The 19754-nt window shown below is 47.0% G+C and overlaps 1 protein-coding gene across 1 annotated transcript in view; it reads right to left on the bottom strand.

The window, feature by feature from the left end:
• The window catches only part of NDST1 (N-deacetylase and N-sulfotransferase 1), a 67648-nt gene that overhangs the window by 25327 nt on the left and 22567 nt on the right, over positions 1–19754 (bottom strand). The window contains exons 2-4 of the mRNA XM_088478254.1: positions 9480–10282; positions 284–766; positions 83–170 (exon numbers count right to left, since the gene is read on the bottom strand). Coding sequence (XP_088334380.1) covers positions 83–170; positions 284–766; positions 9480–9992 — 1084 coding nt within the window. The 5' untranslated portion in view covers positions 9993–10282. The remainder of the gene's footprint in view (positions 1–82; positions 171–283; positions 767–9479; positions 10283–19754) is intronic.

The following is a 19754-nucleotide window of genomic DNA, read 5'->3' as shown; positions in this document are numbered from 1 at the left end:
TTTTCCCCTCACAATAAACTCAAAATGTTCTCATTTCATGGATTGACTAAAATGTATCTATACTATAGTCAACGCCCCTCACCTGTGTGGAAGAACTTTCCAGAAAAGCCGAGGTTAAAGGTGAAATTAGGGATGTGCGCTCTCAACTCATTCTGGGTGTCAAACAGTGCCTGGAACAAAATGGCGGCAGTCACTTAAGGAGAACAGAAACACAATCCACAAAATGGAGCCTGGTCACTGGACCCACACTGAAGAAGACACTACCAGCATTTACCACTCCTACCTTCACGTCTTCTACTTTCATGCGAGTTCCCTCCTTGCCGACAAATATATCGTCGATGTCCACGAGAACATAGCGATTGAGGGGGAGAGACAGCCTCTTCCCGGTCAGGAAGGACACGGCGTCTACAAACACTAGCTTGTGGAGCCAAAAGTTCAAGTTGTTGCCAAAAAGGACCCTTGGGATGCCATCGTGTAGGCCCAGATCCTGCACCACAGTGGTGTGCAGTGCCGCGTCCCCGCTGAGATGAGGTATGGTCTCTGCCGACTTGGTCTTGGCGAGGAGAACTGGCTCGTAGGTGGAATGGTTGGACTGGAAGACCGTCCAGTCTTCTCCTGGTAGATCACCCTTTTCCACCTGGTTGGGTTTGGTTATGTACAGAAGGGGGGATTTAGGACTGATACTGCAGTCTTTGAGTCCTAGATTGGAGTGGAGGAAGAGGGGGAATCCTTTGAGCTGAGCACTCAGCAGACTGTTCTCGTTGGCCTGCGGTGGAAAGAAACAAGTTCAAGAATGTTCAGTCTAATGCAGTTATGACCACAGCTATGTTTTGGAAGAAAAAGATACACAAGGGAGGAAATGCATCAATTCATGGAGAGAGATCAAATGGAGAAGTAGCCCAAGGCCACCAATCAGCTTCTACCTGTCATTTGTCTAGCACAGTCTATGGACAGAAGCAGATTGGTTGATTTGGGAAACTGTTGTGCTCTATCATCTCCAAGCCTTGATACATCTCCCCCTAAGTAAAGTGCGATCAGAATGCCAATAACTAGACGACATGAATAATGCTGGCTTTGTCGTATAAGCCTCCACTGCATATCTAAAAGGTCATTCTAAACCTGTTATAAAATCCTTTACGACCCGTTCCCCTGGTCTCAAGCCCAGTCATATTCTGTCTCATCACTGTTTACACTGGAGATCTCGCTAATGGGCACATACTCAGCGTCGCTTACCCTGCACACAAGATATTCACACCTGTTCCTAGAGGGAACAAAGCAAATACTTGGCTCAGGGGACAAAGAGCGGTTTGTTAAACATTGCGGCTTTACTGACACACCAAGCAAAGGGACAGGTGATATTTAGCACTTCGGCAAAAATCGCGCACATCAAAAGATTAAAACGCGCATGACATGTATGGGAGACGATCTATAATGACGATTCTCATCCGTTTAAGCAGCGAAAATTGAAACCTGTTGTGCGGAGAAAGACCTTTCGTCTAGGAGGCTAAAAACGACTCAAGAAAAATTCGGTAACCTGTGTGACCTCATTAAACAGGTGAAGAGGAGGAAGGATCTTTAGCATTAGGTAAATCCGAGATCGCAGAGGTGGCAAACGCATATCGCGGCAAGGTGTCACATTTGGGCAAATCTCATGTCAGGATCTGTGACATTCTGGGGGAGATTCAATTTGTGTTCAGGTGCCCTTTAGCGATAGGCGCCCGATGGAGCTATAGTTTGTTGCTATGACCAGGGTCCGAGTGCCGTGGGTGCCCAGACTTCTGCTCGTGGCGAACAGAAATCAGCAGAAAGTAGAGTTTTTGGATGGCCAAACTAACCAAGACTTTGCACGGGTATAGCCACTTTATGTGGCTAAACTTGGTGCACTTGGGCGTGACAAGCGCGATAAGTACTGCAATCACTTCAGAACGGCAAAACCATTGAATTGCTCCACCCGGCGCCCATTTCTCATCACCGCCCCAAAAAGCAATTAAATCCCCCACTCCTGAACAACAACAAAGTGTAATATAATGGGCATCAAGCCAACACTAAGTTCTTAAAACACTCATGACATCAATACAAATTAATATATATGTCTATTATTACAAAATTGGACACTGATCAAAATTGGGTCATCAAATTTTCACAGCTGCGGCACATGTCACACCTACCAGGCATGCCCCAGCTCCCTCTGCACACACTGGGCACATTATGCACGCTGCAGCAACGGGACGCAAGAGGACCAAGCATGGGTGGTAAATGTAACAGGACTCGGTGGTGGACGGGCTGAGCCATATAATATATTTTGATTGTTTAGGCCCTAAACCACATCTCTACACAAGAATACAGATGTGGACTAAATGCTCCTGTTACCTAAAAATGAATAAGTCCTGGCAGAGTTGTTTATTTTCTCGCCCACGTACTAAGGTGGCATGGGGTCTCAGATTAGATGTGTTCTACAACTGTACCAGCCAGACTGAGAGTGTTGTAAAGAGCAGTCTAGTGGTAGACCACCGACGCGTTTCCTTGACAACCAACAAACTGCATCAGTACGCTACTTTCGGATTACCACTGGACCAATCTCTACAACACTTAAAGTTGACACTTAAAATTGAATTCTTGTTTTCACAGTTTGTCGGCTCCCAAACAAAAGGTCAAAAGGATTATTAGGAAATAGTTTTATAGAACGGCGTTAAAAGGTCATGGTATCCAAAAGTAACTATGGGAATGCTTTAGAAATTGAGAAAACGTCAGGTATTACTTTGAACACAGCAAACGTTGCTACCTTAATACCACTGTATCTATTACAAAGTCCCAAGCAAACATAGGGGTCTATGTACTAAGGCCCTGATTCAGAGCCGCTCGCTCTGAATCAGGGCCGTCCTTCTTGATTTTTAGAACGGCCTCCTGGCTGCTTGTATAGCTGTGGGTGACCACCCACAGCTAAAGCGAGCGGCTAGAAAGAGGGTTGCGACAGTCAAGACCATCACGACCATCGGGCTTGCGACGAGACCCTTGTGGGGTCTCGTTGCCGCAAGCCCTAGAGTGCTTTCGGCTCAAACAGAGCCGAAAGCACTCCCACTGACGTCACTTGTGTGGGGCTGGCTCCAGATGGTAGGCGTTCCCATGGGAACGCCTCTGTCTGGGCAGCCACGCCCCCGGCACGCCCACCAAAGGGGGCGTGCTGTCACTCAACATCGACAGCACGCCCCCTTTGGTACGAGACCCGGAGCGACGGTTTGCCCGTCGCTATCCGGGTCTCACGCATGCGCACTGGGCCAACATCGGCCCGGTTGCGAGCGGGTCTGAATGAGGCCATAAGCCTTGGTGAGATAAACCGGATGGAAGATAAAGTAACGACCAATCAGCTCCTAACGGTCACTTTACAGGCTGTGTTTGAAAAATGAAAGTTAAGAGCTGATTGGTTGGGTGTTCTCTCTCTGTCTTCAATGCTTAGTACATAGACCCCTTAGAACCCAAAAGAACAGACATAAGACAAAACAATGTGCTTAGTACATGTCACAGGACATTTAGAAGCCGAAAAAAATGCAAAGTAACCCAGCAAGAGAATAGTATAACCACATTGATTATTTCAGATAGTTACATTAACCAAATTTAGGCTGTTGGTTATTATAACGCGCCGCCATCTAGTCGGCAAATATAGGACTCGGCATGACCGATTTAGGGCAAAAACATCAGAAACAGGAAGGCAGTCGTTGTAGCACCCCCCCTTCCCCCAATCCATGCCCCGCAAATAATGGTAACTAGTTTGGAGGACGACAAGTCATGCGGAAAGACTGTAACTTACATAATATTTATGGACTTCAAAACAAAGTCTATTTATTTTTCCATCCACAGGATCACAAGGAAAAGTTGAGCAAACAGGTGGCCGGTGACATGTCTGCCGGGGTCAGGTTACAGGGAAACCTGCTGACATAGGCAGTCCTCATATGTCGTGCAACATAAAATTATTATTGTTGCCGTAAAGTCTTACATGTGGCTACACAGACAGGAACAGCTCACATATTAACATTACGCAGTCTGTACAGCTGCATGTGCTAAAGCAGCCGAACGCCAAGAACGGAGCTCTGAGAGGGCCTGGTGTATTTGGATGCCGTAAAAATGACTTACTCTGAAAACAACATATGTTGCAGGGATTTTATAGTCCAATAAAACAAGAGCTCCCCGCATCAGTCTCTTCATGCAAAAGTCTTTTTTTTTCATGGTTCCAAGTTATTATTGTTATATTTTATAATATGCAGGTTGCTACTAGCAATGTACCATTTAAATTTACCCCGACAGAGCTATACCTCATTTTAAAGAGCATGTGATGCACACGCACAGCGGAAGCAGCCATTTTGTGAGCTTGTCCAAACTGAGAACGCTGTCTATGAACTCACTGGGAACCAGGGTCATAACAGAGACACACAGAGGGGTCAATTAGGTGTGAATTGCGAAGTGCGAGTTTCTGTTTTCTCTTTGAATCCGCATAGTGAATTAATTTTGCAATCCAATTAGCAACTCGCACTGAATCAGTCAGACTGAATCCGCATTTTTCCAGTCGCACCTCCCTGAGGGTGAGAGATGGAAAGGAAAATCTTTATTTTAAAGGGTAAAATGTAGGGACACCGTGCTGTGCCCCTTGGACACCCCCCTAATGACTAATCCTGCGTCCGTTGCCGTCCGCCGCTCTTCGGAACTATGGGAGAGAAGTCATGACGTCTCTCCCATAGTGCCCGTGGGGGGAGTCGGACGCTGGAGCTCAGGAGTGAGCTCCGACGTCCGCAGCTCCTCGTTACTATGGGAGAGACGTCATTCCAATAGTGCCCGTAGGAGGGAGCCAGATGCCGGAGCTCAGGGGTGAGCCCTCGGCTGCCGCTGTGGAGAGTTGGGCGCCCGCTGGTAAAATTTCAGCGGGCGCCCGGCAAATGGATCCTCCCTGCGGTGGCGGGGGTTTGGAAAACTCGGTCGCCAGGAGTAAAATCTTAGTCGCCATGGCGACCGGGATTTGTCGAGTCCTGGTCTCCCCACTTTTTTCATGCACTTCTCTCACATTGCATTTGCCAGTCAATTCGCAAAACCTCCGCTGCGAGTACCGTGAATAGGCATTTTTAATTGGATTGGAGAATTTTCGGGTGCGTGCATTCGTGCGAAGTCTGCGAGTTTCATGTCACTACTCTCAATTCGCACCTCATTGGATTGACCGCAGTCGGCTTTATGTTCGGGATATTTCTATGTATAATTGCTTTGTTGCCAAATACCTCCCAAAATCTACTGTGCGGAATAATCCACACTCATATGTTGTATTTAGGAAAAAGTAATAAAAAAAAATAAAAAATAAAATAAAGTGATAGTTTGTTTAGGACAGCATGGTGGCATAGTGGTTAGCATTGCTGCCTCACAGAGAGCAGGATGTACTATGGGCAAGAATGTGTCAAACCCCCCATAAATGCCGTTATTACCGGGAGACCTGTCCTTTGCAATTCTAATCGCGTTTCTAGGTACATACTGGCGTAGTTAACGTCAGTCTGTACCCTATAAGTGGCAGGACGTACAGCATTGCAAATGCGATGCATCGTACATACCGTCAACACTGAGGTCATGCGTTCAACTCCCAGTCATGGCCTAATCTGTTAGGAGTTTATGGGGTCAATCCAACTGTACGCGATGATCTCGCCGGTGCGAGTCATCGCGGCAATGGCCGCACTTTAGGGCAGCCCGGATTCGCCTAATATTGCTCACAGCCCTATAGGGCTCAGAGCAAATTTATGCAAATCCAGGCTCGGGTCGGAGAGCGAAGGGTGTGACACGCGGTGCCGGCGTTTAAACTGCGTGGCAATGGCACATCACAACCTTCGCACCCAATTGGATTGACCCCTGTATGTTCTCCCTGTGTTTGTGGGGGTTCCCTCTGGGTGCGCCATTTTCTTCCCACACACCAAACACACGATGGGTTAATTATTGTCAGATTCCAGATTTCCTTAGTGTGTGTTCGCCTGTATGATAGGGAATTTAGACTGCCAGCTCTAATGGGGCAGGATTGGATACGAATAATATATTCTTTGTACAGCTCTGCATAAAAATGGTGGCGAAATAGAAATAAACTATAATAAATTAGAAAAAAATAAGGTATGGGGGAATGGAGACCTTGCAAGATAGAACTTTACCTACTCGGGTCACAAAATTATAGTGTACACATTACATCACATGTACTGGGAACTACAAAAAGTTACCAATGTTAGTTGTAGTTAGCCGTTCTTTTCAAAAATGTTTTTGCTGTATCATGTATAATGTACTGATAACACAAAAAAATAGATAACCCCATAACTGCCTGTTGTTTAGTTTTATAACACTGCATCATTATGAAACCAATCAAGTATAACTCAGAATAGTCATCATTACACAGAATTTATTCATGGTCATCCATTTACACACTTCTGTACAGTCTTGCATGAAGTACATAGGTATCATATACTAAAGTCAAATCGATTTGATAAGGTAAAGAGGCTCTAGTTTATAGTGCAGTGTGACCACCGGGGGGCGCTGTTTCTATGGGTTACGTCGGCACTTCCCTACTCTTATCCAACGTGCTGGGAACACAGGACCTCATTCAGAGCCGGACCCTATTTGCGGTCGTTCGTTCAGAAAAAAGGGGTGGCTATTCAAATGAACCGTTCGCTCTTTGCGGTCTGTTCACGCCTCTACGTCTGAACGAGCGAACAAAACTTGTGGTCGTTTTTTGGATAACTACGCCCCCTGGCCTCTCGCATCCTACGTCATGTCGGCTATTTATTAGATTAATCGAGTACATCGACCAGCGTATGAACTGCTCGCTATTCTTGTGGTTGGTTTTTCCTACCACAAATTTGCGAGCAGTTCTGACTATAAAATAACCCAGTGACGTGGTCAGTGACGCTGCTGTATTAATTATGCACACGCATAAAACGCCCGTTTTGACCTTTAAGCACGCCTGCGTTCGGATCTCCACTCCCCGTTTTCAAGCACCTTCCCCTGTTACCACCCACATACGCCTCCTCCTGTCATTCAAAATAGCAGGCATTCGCTATTTAGCGAACAAACGATTTTCGGCCGCACTGACTGGTTTGCGCATGCGTATTACAATCCGTACGCATGCGCAGTTGGGCAAACATCGCTCGGAACGAACGAGCAGCCGCTTACAAGCGGCTCTGAATCAGGCCCCCAGGCCCTGATTCAGAGCCGGACAGCGTTTTTAGAACGGCCTATAGCTATAGTGAGTGACCAGGAAGATGGTCGCGATGGTCAAGACCATCGGGCTTGCGACGAGACCCTTGTGGTAGGGTCTCGTTGCCGCAAGCCCCAGAGAGATTTCGGCTCAAACAGAGCCGAAATCTCTCCCACTGACATCACTCGTGATGTCAGTGGGGCCGGCCCCAAACGGAGGCGTTCCCATGGGAACGCCTCCGTCTGGGCAGCCACGCCCCCGGCAACCCACCAAAGGGGGCGTGCTGTCACTCAACATCGACAGCACGCCCCCTTTGGTATTAAACCCCGGAGCAACGGTTTGCCCGTCGCTATCCGGGTCTCGCGCATGCACACGACGGACCCGGCTCCGTCGTGCGCATGCACACTGGGACGCCATCGACCCGCTTGCGAGCGCTCACGAGCAGGTCTGAATCAGGCTCTGTATACAAGTACTGTGTCTCTGCAAGCAGTAGCCCACTGTATATACAAGCACCATTACTCCTTGGGCCTTAGCCCTCTGTGTATAGAAGCACCGTGACTCCTTGGGCCTTAGGCCCTCATTCAGAGCCGTACGCTCTGAGCAGAGCGCACGCTCTGAATGTGGGCCGCCCTCCATAAAAATGGAGCATCCTCCTGGACGCTCGTATAGCTGTGGGTCACCACCCACAGCCTATACGAGCGTGCAGTTTGATGGCCGCGATGGTCGCGACCATCGCGACCATCGAAACTGCGAGCCGGAGCCTGCGGTTGAGGTTTTCAACCGCAAGCCCCGGAGTGATTTTGGCTCTATCAGAGCCAAAATCACTCCCACTGACATCACTAGCCACTCCCCCGCCCCGCCCACCAAAGGGGGCGTGCTGTCACTCAACATCGACAGCACGCCCCCTTTGGTACGAGACCCAGAGCAACGGATTGCCCATCACTATCCGGGTCTCGCGCATGCGCACGACGAGGCGGCTCCGTCGTGCGCATGTGCTCTGGGCCACCATCGACCCGGTTGCGAGCGCTCAGCGCTTGTGACCGAGTCTGAATCAGGCCCACAATCGGTTCGGCTTTATTTTCTGCAAATAAGAGCGGATATCTGAACGGGCCTATTTGAAGCTTGGTGAGCAAGCAAACAGTAACCGCTATACAATCTATCGAACACAGCTACGCAGAAGGATTCATCTCCTTTTCTTCCCCATAAAATGTAACAAAAATAAATATAAATCCTAATTATATTCAAGATATAATTAAATTTTGCTAATTTTTCTGTATTGACTAAAGGGAAGTGTAAAAAAAAAAAGAAAAAAAAAAAAAGAATAATTCCCGTTGAAGAGAAATGGACTTGAAAGGCCATGTGTTGTTCAGCAGACTGGGAGGGGAACTTTGTGAATAGAAAGACATCAGTTGAAATAAGATGTCCATTAAGACCCCAGTCCAAGAACAATGCCCCATTTACAGCGCTGTCAGAGGATTAAGGCCACTCAGCTGGACTAAAGGAGTTAGGTCTTCGTGGCAGCACAGAAAAGAGAGAGAATGAGTTGACCTTAAAGAAGGAAGCCAAAGTCACGTCTTTAGAAACCAAATTTCCACTGATTCTGGGATGCCAGGTCATCAGTCCTAATGCTATCACTTTCAGGCTATTGGGGCCTATATATCACTTTGCTTGTTGAAAGTCTGAAGTAAAATTCCTTCTCACCACCATTCAGCACGAGAAGAAACTTTTTTTTTTCCAAGCAATTTATGAATAAGCAGCTGTTTTAGCCACTCTAAAGAGCTGGACTTTCATCTCTAACAATGGTGGAGAAAATTACCAGCCGGGTCTATCCTGCCAGTGTTACTGCTCCAGCATGAGCTTTAGGTCAGGATTGCGTACTGCGAGAGCCGGTGGGATCTAAATGGACCCTCTCTTTTCCTCAGATAACCCGTCCTCTGGAAAGGGCGTACTAACGCTATCAGAAGAGGCCAGACAGCAGCCATCAGAGAATCTTTTAGTTTTCAGAACTTGATCAATAGCTCATTCACAGCATTGTATGGGGACAGCGGCGTGTTGTGATAAGGACAGTAACGCGGGATAGGTCTGCAATATCGCTTGCATTACAAGACGTTTAACTTAAATTATCCATTATGTTTTTTCCGAATGATTAACGAGGCAAGTAGGTGGCATACATAGGAATGCTAATAACTTGTTGGAGCAATCTGTAATATATGGCAGCAGCGTAAAACAGTCTCTACGATGCTGTATAGGACACCGTGCAATTCCGTACCCGTCTTACCTTGAAGAAGCCAATGATCCCCACACCGTACTCCAAACAGTACTTGTCCAGTAGCTCTCTATTCCATGCGTCCAAGTTAACATATTTCAGAATGTTTTCATAGACAATGAGTGCGAATCGCCCTCTGTCCTTATCGGTGAGCGTAGGCATATCGCCTTTGCCTGGAGCGATCTCAGTTCGATATTTAAAGCGGCTCGACTCTAATATGGCCACTATTTCTTGCCCAAGCTGAGAGTAGAGGCTCTCTACAAAGACTAGCACCAGTGGGTCAGTGCGGGAAGAGTCCACCGGTCTCACAGGCTTCAACGGGAGCAAGCGTGAAGGACTAATCTTGGGCTCATCGCAATCCGGGGACTGCCCATCACCTCCTGAAGGCTCCAGTCCCCTTTTCAAGCCATACAGGTAGTAAGCCGAGATGAAGACACTCAGAAGACAAAAGGCAAAAAGGAGCAAGAGAACCAGCTGTGGGCTTACTGGCCTCCCGAACCTGCGTGGCTTCAGGGACAAGCTCATGGTCCTTGCACCTTCCAGGGAGGAGCGGTACAAGCACTCACAAACGCAAGCCCACACACCTTGGTTATGTTGTAGGTAACCCTTAACTCATCCTGTTCATGTCACCATGGCATGTCCATCGAAAGTCCAATCCTAGGATGAATCGGGTACGGGAGGCTGGTCTGTGGAAATGTTCTCCGGCAGCGTTGGGGAGATGAAGTGCCGGAGGGAGGCTTAGGTGTAAGTAGCCGTCATACATTGTTTGCGGAATCAGGATTGCGAGGGTATGGGATATCGGTGGAATTGATTTACTGTGGGGAAAACAAAAAAAAGTTAATCATCAAAGATGGGTCAAAATAATTGCCTCAGAGATCAGCCACGTAACATTCAAAAATAACTGTCCCAGAGATCAGCCACGTAACATTCAGTACAAAAATAACTTCACAAGGTACAAAAGGTATAGTATCGCAGCCTACTCCCCCTACCTCCCTACCATTCACATAGTAACTATTCAGTACAGCTACAATTTCATGTAGCAAGTACGTAAACCCCAGCGGTGAATGGATCATCAGTACACCACATCCAGTACAATTCCTAGACACACACCCTACCCCCAAAACAAATGTAAGATTAGTGACAGACATTGGAAGAAGAATGCAACCTCGAAAGGGAAATGCAACAACCCAAACGGGAACAGTATGAAATACCGCCGGTGTTCAAATCCCGACGCCGGAAGACCGGAAGCAATGAAGATCCCGACAGCTAAAAAGGTAAGTATTTACTAACCCTACTCCCCCGCCTAACCCTCCTTTAGGGGTGCCTAACCCTAACACCCCCCCCTCAGTGCCTAACCCCCCATCCCCGCAGCCTAAACCTAAAGTCTCCCGGGGCAGTGCCTAACTCTAACCCTCCTGGGGGGGTGCCTAACCCTAACCCTCCTGGGGGGGTGCCTAACCCCAAGTCCCCTCCCCCCCCAGAAGCCCATAACCTAACCCTCCCCCCCCCCTCCCCCCAGCGGCTGTCCGCGCCCCTGCTCCCGGTGTAGGTATCATGACAGGCGTCGGAATTTCAGCGCCTGTCATTAGTACCCTGCCGTGATTTGACAGTCGGGAAGCCGGCGGTCGGCATTTCGACAGTCGGCTTCCTGACTGCATCCCACCTAAACATCTTAATGCTCTAAGAAGGGCCAAACGAGAAACTTTAAAAACATTAGTCTAGTATTTTATTTTCTAAATCCCCTGCACTAATTATGTGCAGTTATTGCTTGCACACAATGCACATTTATTATGGGTCTGATTCTCAGTTGCGAGCAAAGTAGATGAAGCAAGTAACTGTGTATCTGGACAAACCACGTTGCAATGCAAGGGGTGCAAATACATTCTGCTTTTTTTTTTTTGCATGCAGGGTAAATACTGGCTGCTTTTGCATGTAGCCCACAAATACTGGGCAGCTTTTATGTTTACACTGCAATTTAGATTTGAGACACGCCCCTCCCAAATCTCTGCACATTGTACATCTGCCCCATCGGCAGGGCAGCATGGTTTTGCGGGTGCACAGTTACTTCCTTTTTTTGGGGCCCTGCAGAATCAGCCCCTATGTGCGCAGAACAATATTCAAGAGACAGCAACCAATAAACTGGGGTTTTACAGAAGCGCCGTTCAGACGGGCCACTCACCAAGGGCCAAAGTCACTGCCCACTTCAGGCACACACGTTGGAAGCCATCAGGCTTTACTGGGGTGGGTTAGTGTAGACAAATAAAATCCATAAACTTGCGCTTCCCATGAAAGGCAGTTCTTACATGGAGTACATTTAAATAATGACGCCCTTTAATAAGAAAGATTTGTTCCAAGAAATAAAAAAAAAAAACAATTCTGAATGCAGATTATTCAGAGAAACACTTAAAACAATGGTAAATGACTGCTGACCACGTGTATATAGCAGCAACATAGTCCACAGCACAGTACAACTCATATCTGCTGCTTAGACTCTACCACAATAGCTTAAGCATGAAGTTAAATAAAAGCGAATTATTTAAGATACCTTCTAGTCATCTTCCCTTCAGCAAGGAGACTGTGTCAGATAAAGAGATAACTGCATGTCAGCCATTCCTGCTTAATAACCATTCCTGATGGGAGTTTCAGAGCCAGCAATTATACGCTGCCGAGATTGATGGTCCTAAACCTCTGTATTAGAGCGGCAGTGACCAACGTTTGAAACTACAAGTCCCAGCATGCACGCCGAAATTCTTTTTTGTCAATTGCGCCAATTCGAGGCATTTTATTTTTGTAATGTTACAATCCGTTCAAATGACCGTAAAATACTTCCAGCGCCAATTAAGTTGCGCAGCCCAGAACTGGTACATGGGCTAAGGAGTAGGGGCAGACGGGACAAACCATAGCTGGGAGATCTGGAGAGAGCATGAAAGGTAGATACTAGCAGGGGAGGAATGGTTACAGGCATTGCGGCCTCAGTTGCGTTTCATCTATATTCTTCCTAGTGGGCATTTACGCTGATGCTAGGAATAGGTCTTTATCTGCACAACCTTTAAGCATTTAATAATCATCCTTGAACGCTGTGTTGCTATATTTATATATATATATATACATTGCCTTCACTCCTCATGTACAAATACCCTCTCAGTCCTAGCTTAGGCAAGGAGGATGTACACAATGCGGCCTGGCCCGAATTCCTAAACCCTCATTTGCTATCTAAAAGTCCCTGAATTTTTTTTTTTTTCCCAGCTCTTCTCTGCCTCCCTAACACCACATGAATCAAACCTGCCCAGTGACAGGCAGAGAGAAGAAGACTCCTATCTAGGTCATATTGCCTCAGGGGAGAAGCCAGCTCCTTCTCGCTGCGTCTCCACACCTTGACAGGTGCTCTTCAGCGAGCTACTCTCTGGCTGCGGAGTGGCCGGTCTCTCCAGACTCCCAATAGCAATTCTAGTAGGCTGCCTGACAGGCTTCCCAGATAGCCAGGATCCGACATGTCTAATGCGCTTTGCAAGGGCACCCTTAATGCTGCTCTGCAGCTTCCAGAATTAACATTCTGCGAGCACGGCTCCATACTGAACCCTAATCCTCTCCTAACACTGCTGATCGACCCCCAACAAAATCCCACACACACACACAGCTCTGCCAACGCACGCCAGCCCCGGAGACAAGTAACTAGTATTCCATAGTGTGGGGGAGGCTGCAGATAGCTCTGCCAGCTAATTTATTTTCCCCCCATGCAGCAGCACTGCACATCCTAAAACCAGTCACATAATCTGATATCGGCATTATAAGCACACAGCCCTGATCGATGCTCGGTATGTCAGGCGCACACCATCAACAAAAATCCCTCATCATTTGCCAGCAGATGAGAGGTGACGCCAGTAATTAGCCCCCTATGGGGGAGTAGTCTTCTCCGTAACATGGGAAGCTGTGAAACACTGTCACTAAACAATTTACACATGAGACAGAAGCAGGTCACAATACCATATTCTTTTCCTCCAGCAAACTACAGCTTTAAAAGGCACCAGCTCAGATTATTAATAGGTGTGTGTCCTCCATTTTGTATCCACTGAAGAAATCTTTTTTTCTTCAAAACATTCTCTGAATAGCATGAGGTAGGTGTTACGGGACGTTACACTGAAATATAGCATTCTTTTTTGTAGCGTTCACAGAAAAAAAAAATATGAGGATACCGTCAAAGTGGCGAAGTCATCCTACCACCATTTTAACGACAGCGCAACAATCGCTTGTCATGAGGCTGACAGCATTACAAGTGCTCATTGGCTCAACATTAAAGCTTCTTTAAAATAAAAGAAAAACGAGAACAAGGAGTTTGTGAATGCCTATAGATTATTAGCTTGCGAGCAGGGCCCTCTTACCTTTATGTCTGTCTGTTACTACCCTGTTTTGTTCTATTAATGTTGTCTCCAATTGTAAAGCGCAACGGAATATGCTGCGCTATATAAGAAACCATAAATAAATAACAAAAAAACATAATATGTTCATGGGTAGGTTGCTTCAACAAAATGGCAGCGCATATCATGTCCGCCTGTACAAGTCTTCTGCTCATCAATAGAGGGGCACTTCTTACCAGATCCCAGGCAGGGAAAACTGCCGGACAAAATGACGAAGAAACTCGGGGGGGTTTTGGGGAAGGGGCGGGGTTAAAAGAAAAAAAAAAACTTTTACAGAAATGTAACTCAACTTAATCTATAAAACAAACTATAACTTTGTAGTCATCAACAGAATTTAAAACCACTAACAGGCAACCTGATGCCCCCCAGCATCCCAAGTGCCCAGCATGCTGCAATTATGGCGCGCTCGGCACTCATACCCAGCCCCAAAGTCCTATTTTACTTGGATTTCTCAGGAGGGTGTGATCAGAAAACCGCGGTAAGTAAGGCCTCAGCACTGGTTGCCCAAAAGAATGGAATCAGCTCCTGGCCACTTTAGAGACGGGAGCACAAATAATTTAATCGACCCCATTAAATCAATGAAAACCACCTATGCGCAACAATAGGCCTTTTAAACAACCTATAATATACAAAGAAGACAAACACAGTGAAGAGTAGCTGGGGCCAGCAAGTAAAGGCAAGGAGTTGGATGTGCATGCCCAGGACCTCCTGTTGTCCTTCACTGACCTAAATGTAGGGGTCTAGTAACGGAGCAGCGATAACCCCTTTTATCTGGCTTTTTTTTGCCAGAAAAACGTGTTATTGCCGCTTCCTTCTCTTTAATAGGAGGGATTCCGCACAGTAATAAGATTCCACATAGTAATAACCGATTTCTCTTGCGGTTCCTCTAATTTAGCAATTTACGGCATGCCCCATCGCGGTTCACTGAGGATTGTGGTGTCGGCTTAATTTACCAATGGGTTAAAAGTTTCGCTTTACGCCACTAGACAACACCATCTTGAGATGGCGTTACCACAGGTTCTACTCCAGTTCACGTCTCACTGCGCGCATTGTCTAATTGCTACTCCGCTGGCGAGGGGGGTGAGAAAACTATAAACGGTCATTTGCAGGTACGAACATTATGCATATCGGAGCTACGTAGCGATATACAACGGTTCCTATCGCAGGAACATAGTAAACCCCCAAGTCTCCAAGGGTACCCAGAATAAAAAAATAAATAAAAATGACTGCTTCCGAGGATGGAAATTACAAAAATGTTTCCATTGTAAAACTTGACTGGAGACAGCAGAGGATCAGGCAGCTCAGAGATTGGGGTACAATAGATTGTTTTTATCTGGTGAGGTGATCAAGGTTAGCGTGGTGTTTATGTATGATTGTTTTTATCTGGTGAGGTGATCAAGGTTAGCGTGGTGTTTATGTATGACATGACCAGGAATCGGAGAGGAAGGGGGGGGTATTTACACTATCACTGTTTATTCCAGCACTAAACAACTTATTTCCTAAGAGCTGTACAACACAGGCACTGATAAAACACTGGCATTCCACAGAGGAGCTATGTGCAATGGAAGAATGCTTCATAGAACATGCCGTAACACTCAGCTCAATACAACAGAAGGAGAGAGTAGAAAATCGGGTCCTTCAACAGGGCTGTTCCATGGCCAGCGTGAGGACTATTTACTTTCCTAGATTCACTAGTGACCTCCATGTTTGTCTACTGCACGACTTGTTCCTCACCATGCTATCACCTATCTTGGTTGTGCTGTACGCGACAAAGAACCAGGTCATTAATAAAGTGGATTAACAAGAGGGCTACTACCAGCCAACATGAATCATTCATACTTATTCTAGACCAGGGGTCTTCAACCTTGGCCCTCCAGCTGCTGTGGAACTACACATCCCAGCATGCACTGCCATAGTTTTAGCATGCTGTTATATCAAAAAGGTGGCAGTGCATGCTGGGATGTGTAGTTCCACAGCAGCTGGAAGGCCAAGGTTGAAGACCCCTGTTCTAGACTTTAAAGCCTGGAGGTGAACAGACATCGACTGAAAATTATAAACATTCTGATAAGCAAAATAAAAGAGATTTCTGCATTTGTAAACCGAGACCTTTATTTTGGTCTCAACTTGCGTTTTTTTTTAAATCACGCAATTGCATCACACTAAACTCCCTCCTTGCTTACCACCTGCAGTTTCCCTTCCTCGATCAGGAGCCCGCACCATCCCAAAGCTCCCTCTTCATCTCCCTGCTGCAAAACAACCACACGTCCACGATACAGCAACCGTGATAATCTCACATCTCTCCCCACATCTCTGTCCCTCTCTCCTGTGCCCTCTGGAATGCCAGATCTGCCTGTAACAAATTGTTCCCCACCCACAATCTTTTCATCTCCAACTCCCTGAATCTCGTACAGTGTTCCTACTAGGCTGTTTTAGCGGGTCGCCGCAGCCTGTCCCCATTTTAAAAACGGTAAAATGCGCCCTGCCCTTTTAGTGGCGCCCCTCTAAAACAGCTTGCCCTCAGTCTTCCCCACCCACAGGCCACACACCCCTCCCCAACCAGAGGCCCACGGCAGCAATCCACTGCCGTATGCAAACAGCCGCACCACCCAACATTAACGCAACCCTATGGTTTCTCAGAATGTCCAATGGTACATGGTCGCTGATGCATGTGGAAATGAGCTGCGCACAACAAGGCGAGGGAGTCGCACCTCATGATTTGAGGATATGACTAAAGCTGGGTACACACTAGACGATATGTCGTCAGATCTAGTGAATTAGAATGACATACATAGTCTAGTGTGTATCCATTATATGTGCACTCCCGCGGGTCACTAGAAACAGATCCTACAGGGCCGACGGGGGGGGGGGGGGGTGTCGCTAACAACGCCATCCTGGAGAATGCAGCGTGACACCTAGCCCTCCCTCCCCCCGTCGGACCAGTCATCGGCAAGTGTGTATGCACTTGCCGCATGCAGGGTCCCGTCGCCAGCGATGTCGTGCTGTACACCCATGTAGTGTGCACCCAGCTTTACTCGGAGTGGGTAGCAGAGATGCAACAGTTAAAAATTGCAACTGCACTTTCGTCTAAATTTAAATAAGGCCCTTAATGAGAAAAGAAAGTTACTAAGGGGCCTATTTATCAAATATTACTTGTGGGAAACCCACAAATATTAATTAATAACCCCCGAATGTATGCCTCCCATTTTCGATCACGTAAGCGGCCCCCTTAGGTTTCTATGGGAACTGCTTTATTGTGGAATTACCAAGTATCGGAGCCTGTCACTGTGTGCGACTATTAATACATTCAGGCGAACAGTAATTTCATATTGCCGCAATAAGCGGGCAATAAGATTTTGTAATTATCGGGTCTAGAACCCGATAATAAATATGCCCCTAAATGAAAAAGAATACATAAGAAAACCATTGACTCATACAGGTTATATAGGGTCTTCACAAGCCGCCCTGCTAAGGGATTCACCAACACAATGTGTACGAAGGCTCAGAAGATTAGTGTTCATCCCTTTGATGAAGGATCATTCTGTAGGTAAAGACACACACTATGGCTACCCCCAACCACAGAGCTGGCCGCAATTGCGAAAAGTGCCGTTTGGGCGCCCAAACGGGTCACTTTTCGCCCATTTCACCTCTCATCCCCCTGGGGGCGTGAGCTGAAATAGTGCGCCGGCAGCTGATCGCGCCCGATAGGAGCAACAACTGAATAGCTCCGTCTGGCATGAAGGGGGCTGGAAACAATTGAATTCCGGCCTATGAATACAGGATTGTCTCTGGACGCAAGGCAGCACTGCTTGTGTGTATAAGGGCCTAATATATCAGTTGTGGTGCTGGGTGGACAGTCTATTTAGAATGCGGACACTTTACACCGCAATAAGCAAACATTTTCAAGCAGCTACAGAGAAGAGCAGAGCTTCTCTATCTACCATCACTAGAAAGCGGTAATATTCATACCTTGGGCAAGCAGTGGTGAGCCACAGAGAGCTGTAAGGTATTTCAGCACTCGAAAAACCTGCACCCAACATATTGGCAAGCATTCAATATCAGAATTGTTAAGGGAGACAAAAAAAAACACAAAAACAAAGAGCACAGGTAGCTTGGATAGTGGTAAGGGAGGGATGAGGGACCTGCTCGTTCTAAGGGGAGGGGTGAACTAGGGAGAAGAACAGGTGACGCACCCTGCTGTGAATGCACCTCTGATTTCTAGGACGCGTGGAAAAGCGCTTGGTCTACAGTTTGATGCTTTTATATCACGACTTATAAGAGCAATATAGAGTAGGGAGTACGTTGTCCCATCTATAAACTATTCTAAAGGATACTGTGACCGGGTGACCTCGTTCCGCCAGGCAACCACAGATTTTGTTCACTGATGACATAGAGGGTGGCTCCTGCTACCTGAGTAACTTGAGTGAGCTTACTCCAACGCTCCTAGAGATTCCCACTTACCGCCAGTAACCCACTCCATAGTGGTTGGCAACCACCAGGCTCCTATACCTACACCTGGAACCGACAACTTCTGGGTATATGTGGACACACTGCTGCAACGCCTCCTGTTTGTTGTAGGCTAATTCTTACTGGTCCCTCACTATAAACAAGAGATAAGCAGTACAGTTTTACTTTGTTCTGTTAAACAGCATCTTGTTGGCTTTCCGACTCCCACGTGTTTTGGATATCCAGTAAGATCAATCCAAACTTACACTAATTTGACGAGAGTCAAAACCGAAAACACTCAGCTCTACTATGAACCAGTCTACAACTGAGTAGCTGGCAAAAGTTTCCAGCTTGGAGACACTGGGCTCAATCTAGAACAGCCAGTGAACGGAGTAGCATTTGGCGCTACTATGGTAATCACAGGTTTCAAGCAGATACAGGTGTCTTAAGGCAAGATGTTTATTGCTCAAGGTCTTCAAAAAAGACAAGTCCCTTGCCAAAGGTGTTCGAGACAAATCACAGCATACAGATGTCACAGAAGTATAATCATTCCTGATGTTCACAGGCCCTCTTTTTTGTTCAGTTCTAACACACCATACCACAGGGGTTAGCCTGAGCTAGGTCCTTTAACCAAGCAAGCGAAGAGCAGGTGCTTGAGACAACCTGGGAAGGTAACCACACCCCAGGTGCCAGCAAGTCTGGAGTGGGGGATGGTCCCCTCCAAAACTAACTTCCAAGATTCTGCTCAGAGCCCTTACCAACTTCTCTGAACGAATTTGGGCTCCAAAGGCAGGGGGATACAAGATACCCAGGCAGCAGTCTCCTAGCCACCAAAGTAGGAGCTCTTTGAATCTCCAATAAAACAATTAGCTGGATTTGCTGTCCATCTCCTCCAGCATAATGCTGGGAACACACTGACAGATATATTGGCCGATCAATTGATTGGCCAATATATCGGGTGCCTGTCGGCCAGTGTGTACCAGCGATATGGCTGAACGACTTTGTTCACAGACATGTCGCGTTGACTGTGATGCACAGCTGATTACAGATATCTGTCCATCGGGCAGTGTTCGAGCGATCTACCAACCTCCTGTACACCTGCAGCAGAGGTCGCGGGGAAGGGGGGCGGGACACACCACCCAGCTAGTGGAACTCGCGGCCAGAGACAGATGATGGTCGTTCAGTGTGTATGAAGATATATCTGTTTAGTGCGTACCCCGCTTTAGATTGGTATCAGGAGGTGCAGGGAAAGACATTGCGATTCCCTGGGAGGGGAAACCAGCACTCCACGGACCACCAGGGAAAAGGTAAGTGCGCTTTACTACTTTTAAATACAGTCAACTTTTTATACATTCTATGCAGACCTTTAAAGAATACATTTGATTGGTGCCCTGCATCAGGCTTTACATACCAAGATACTGCGCTGGGC

Source organism: Taudactylus pleione, unplaced genomic scaffold, assembly GCF_031769625.1.
Source record: "Taudactylus pleione unplaced genomic scaffold, aTauple2 ptg000212l, whole genome shotgun sequence".
Taxonomy (NCBI): Eukaryota; Metazoa; Chordata; class Amphibia; order Anura; family Myobatrachidae; genus Taudactylus; species Taudactylus pleione.
Note: the sequence above shows the minus strand (reverse complement) of the source record. Positions and strands in the feature narration are given on the sequence as shown.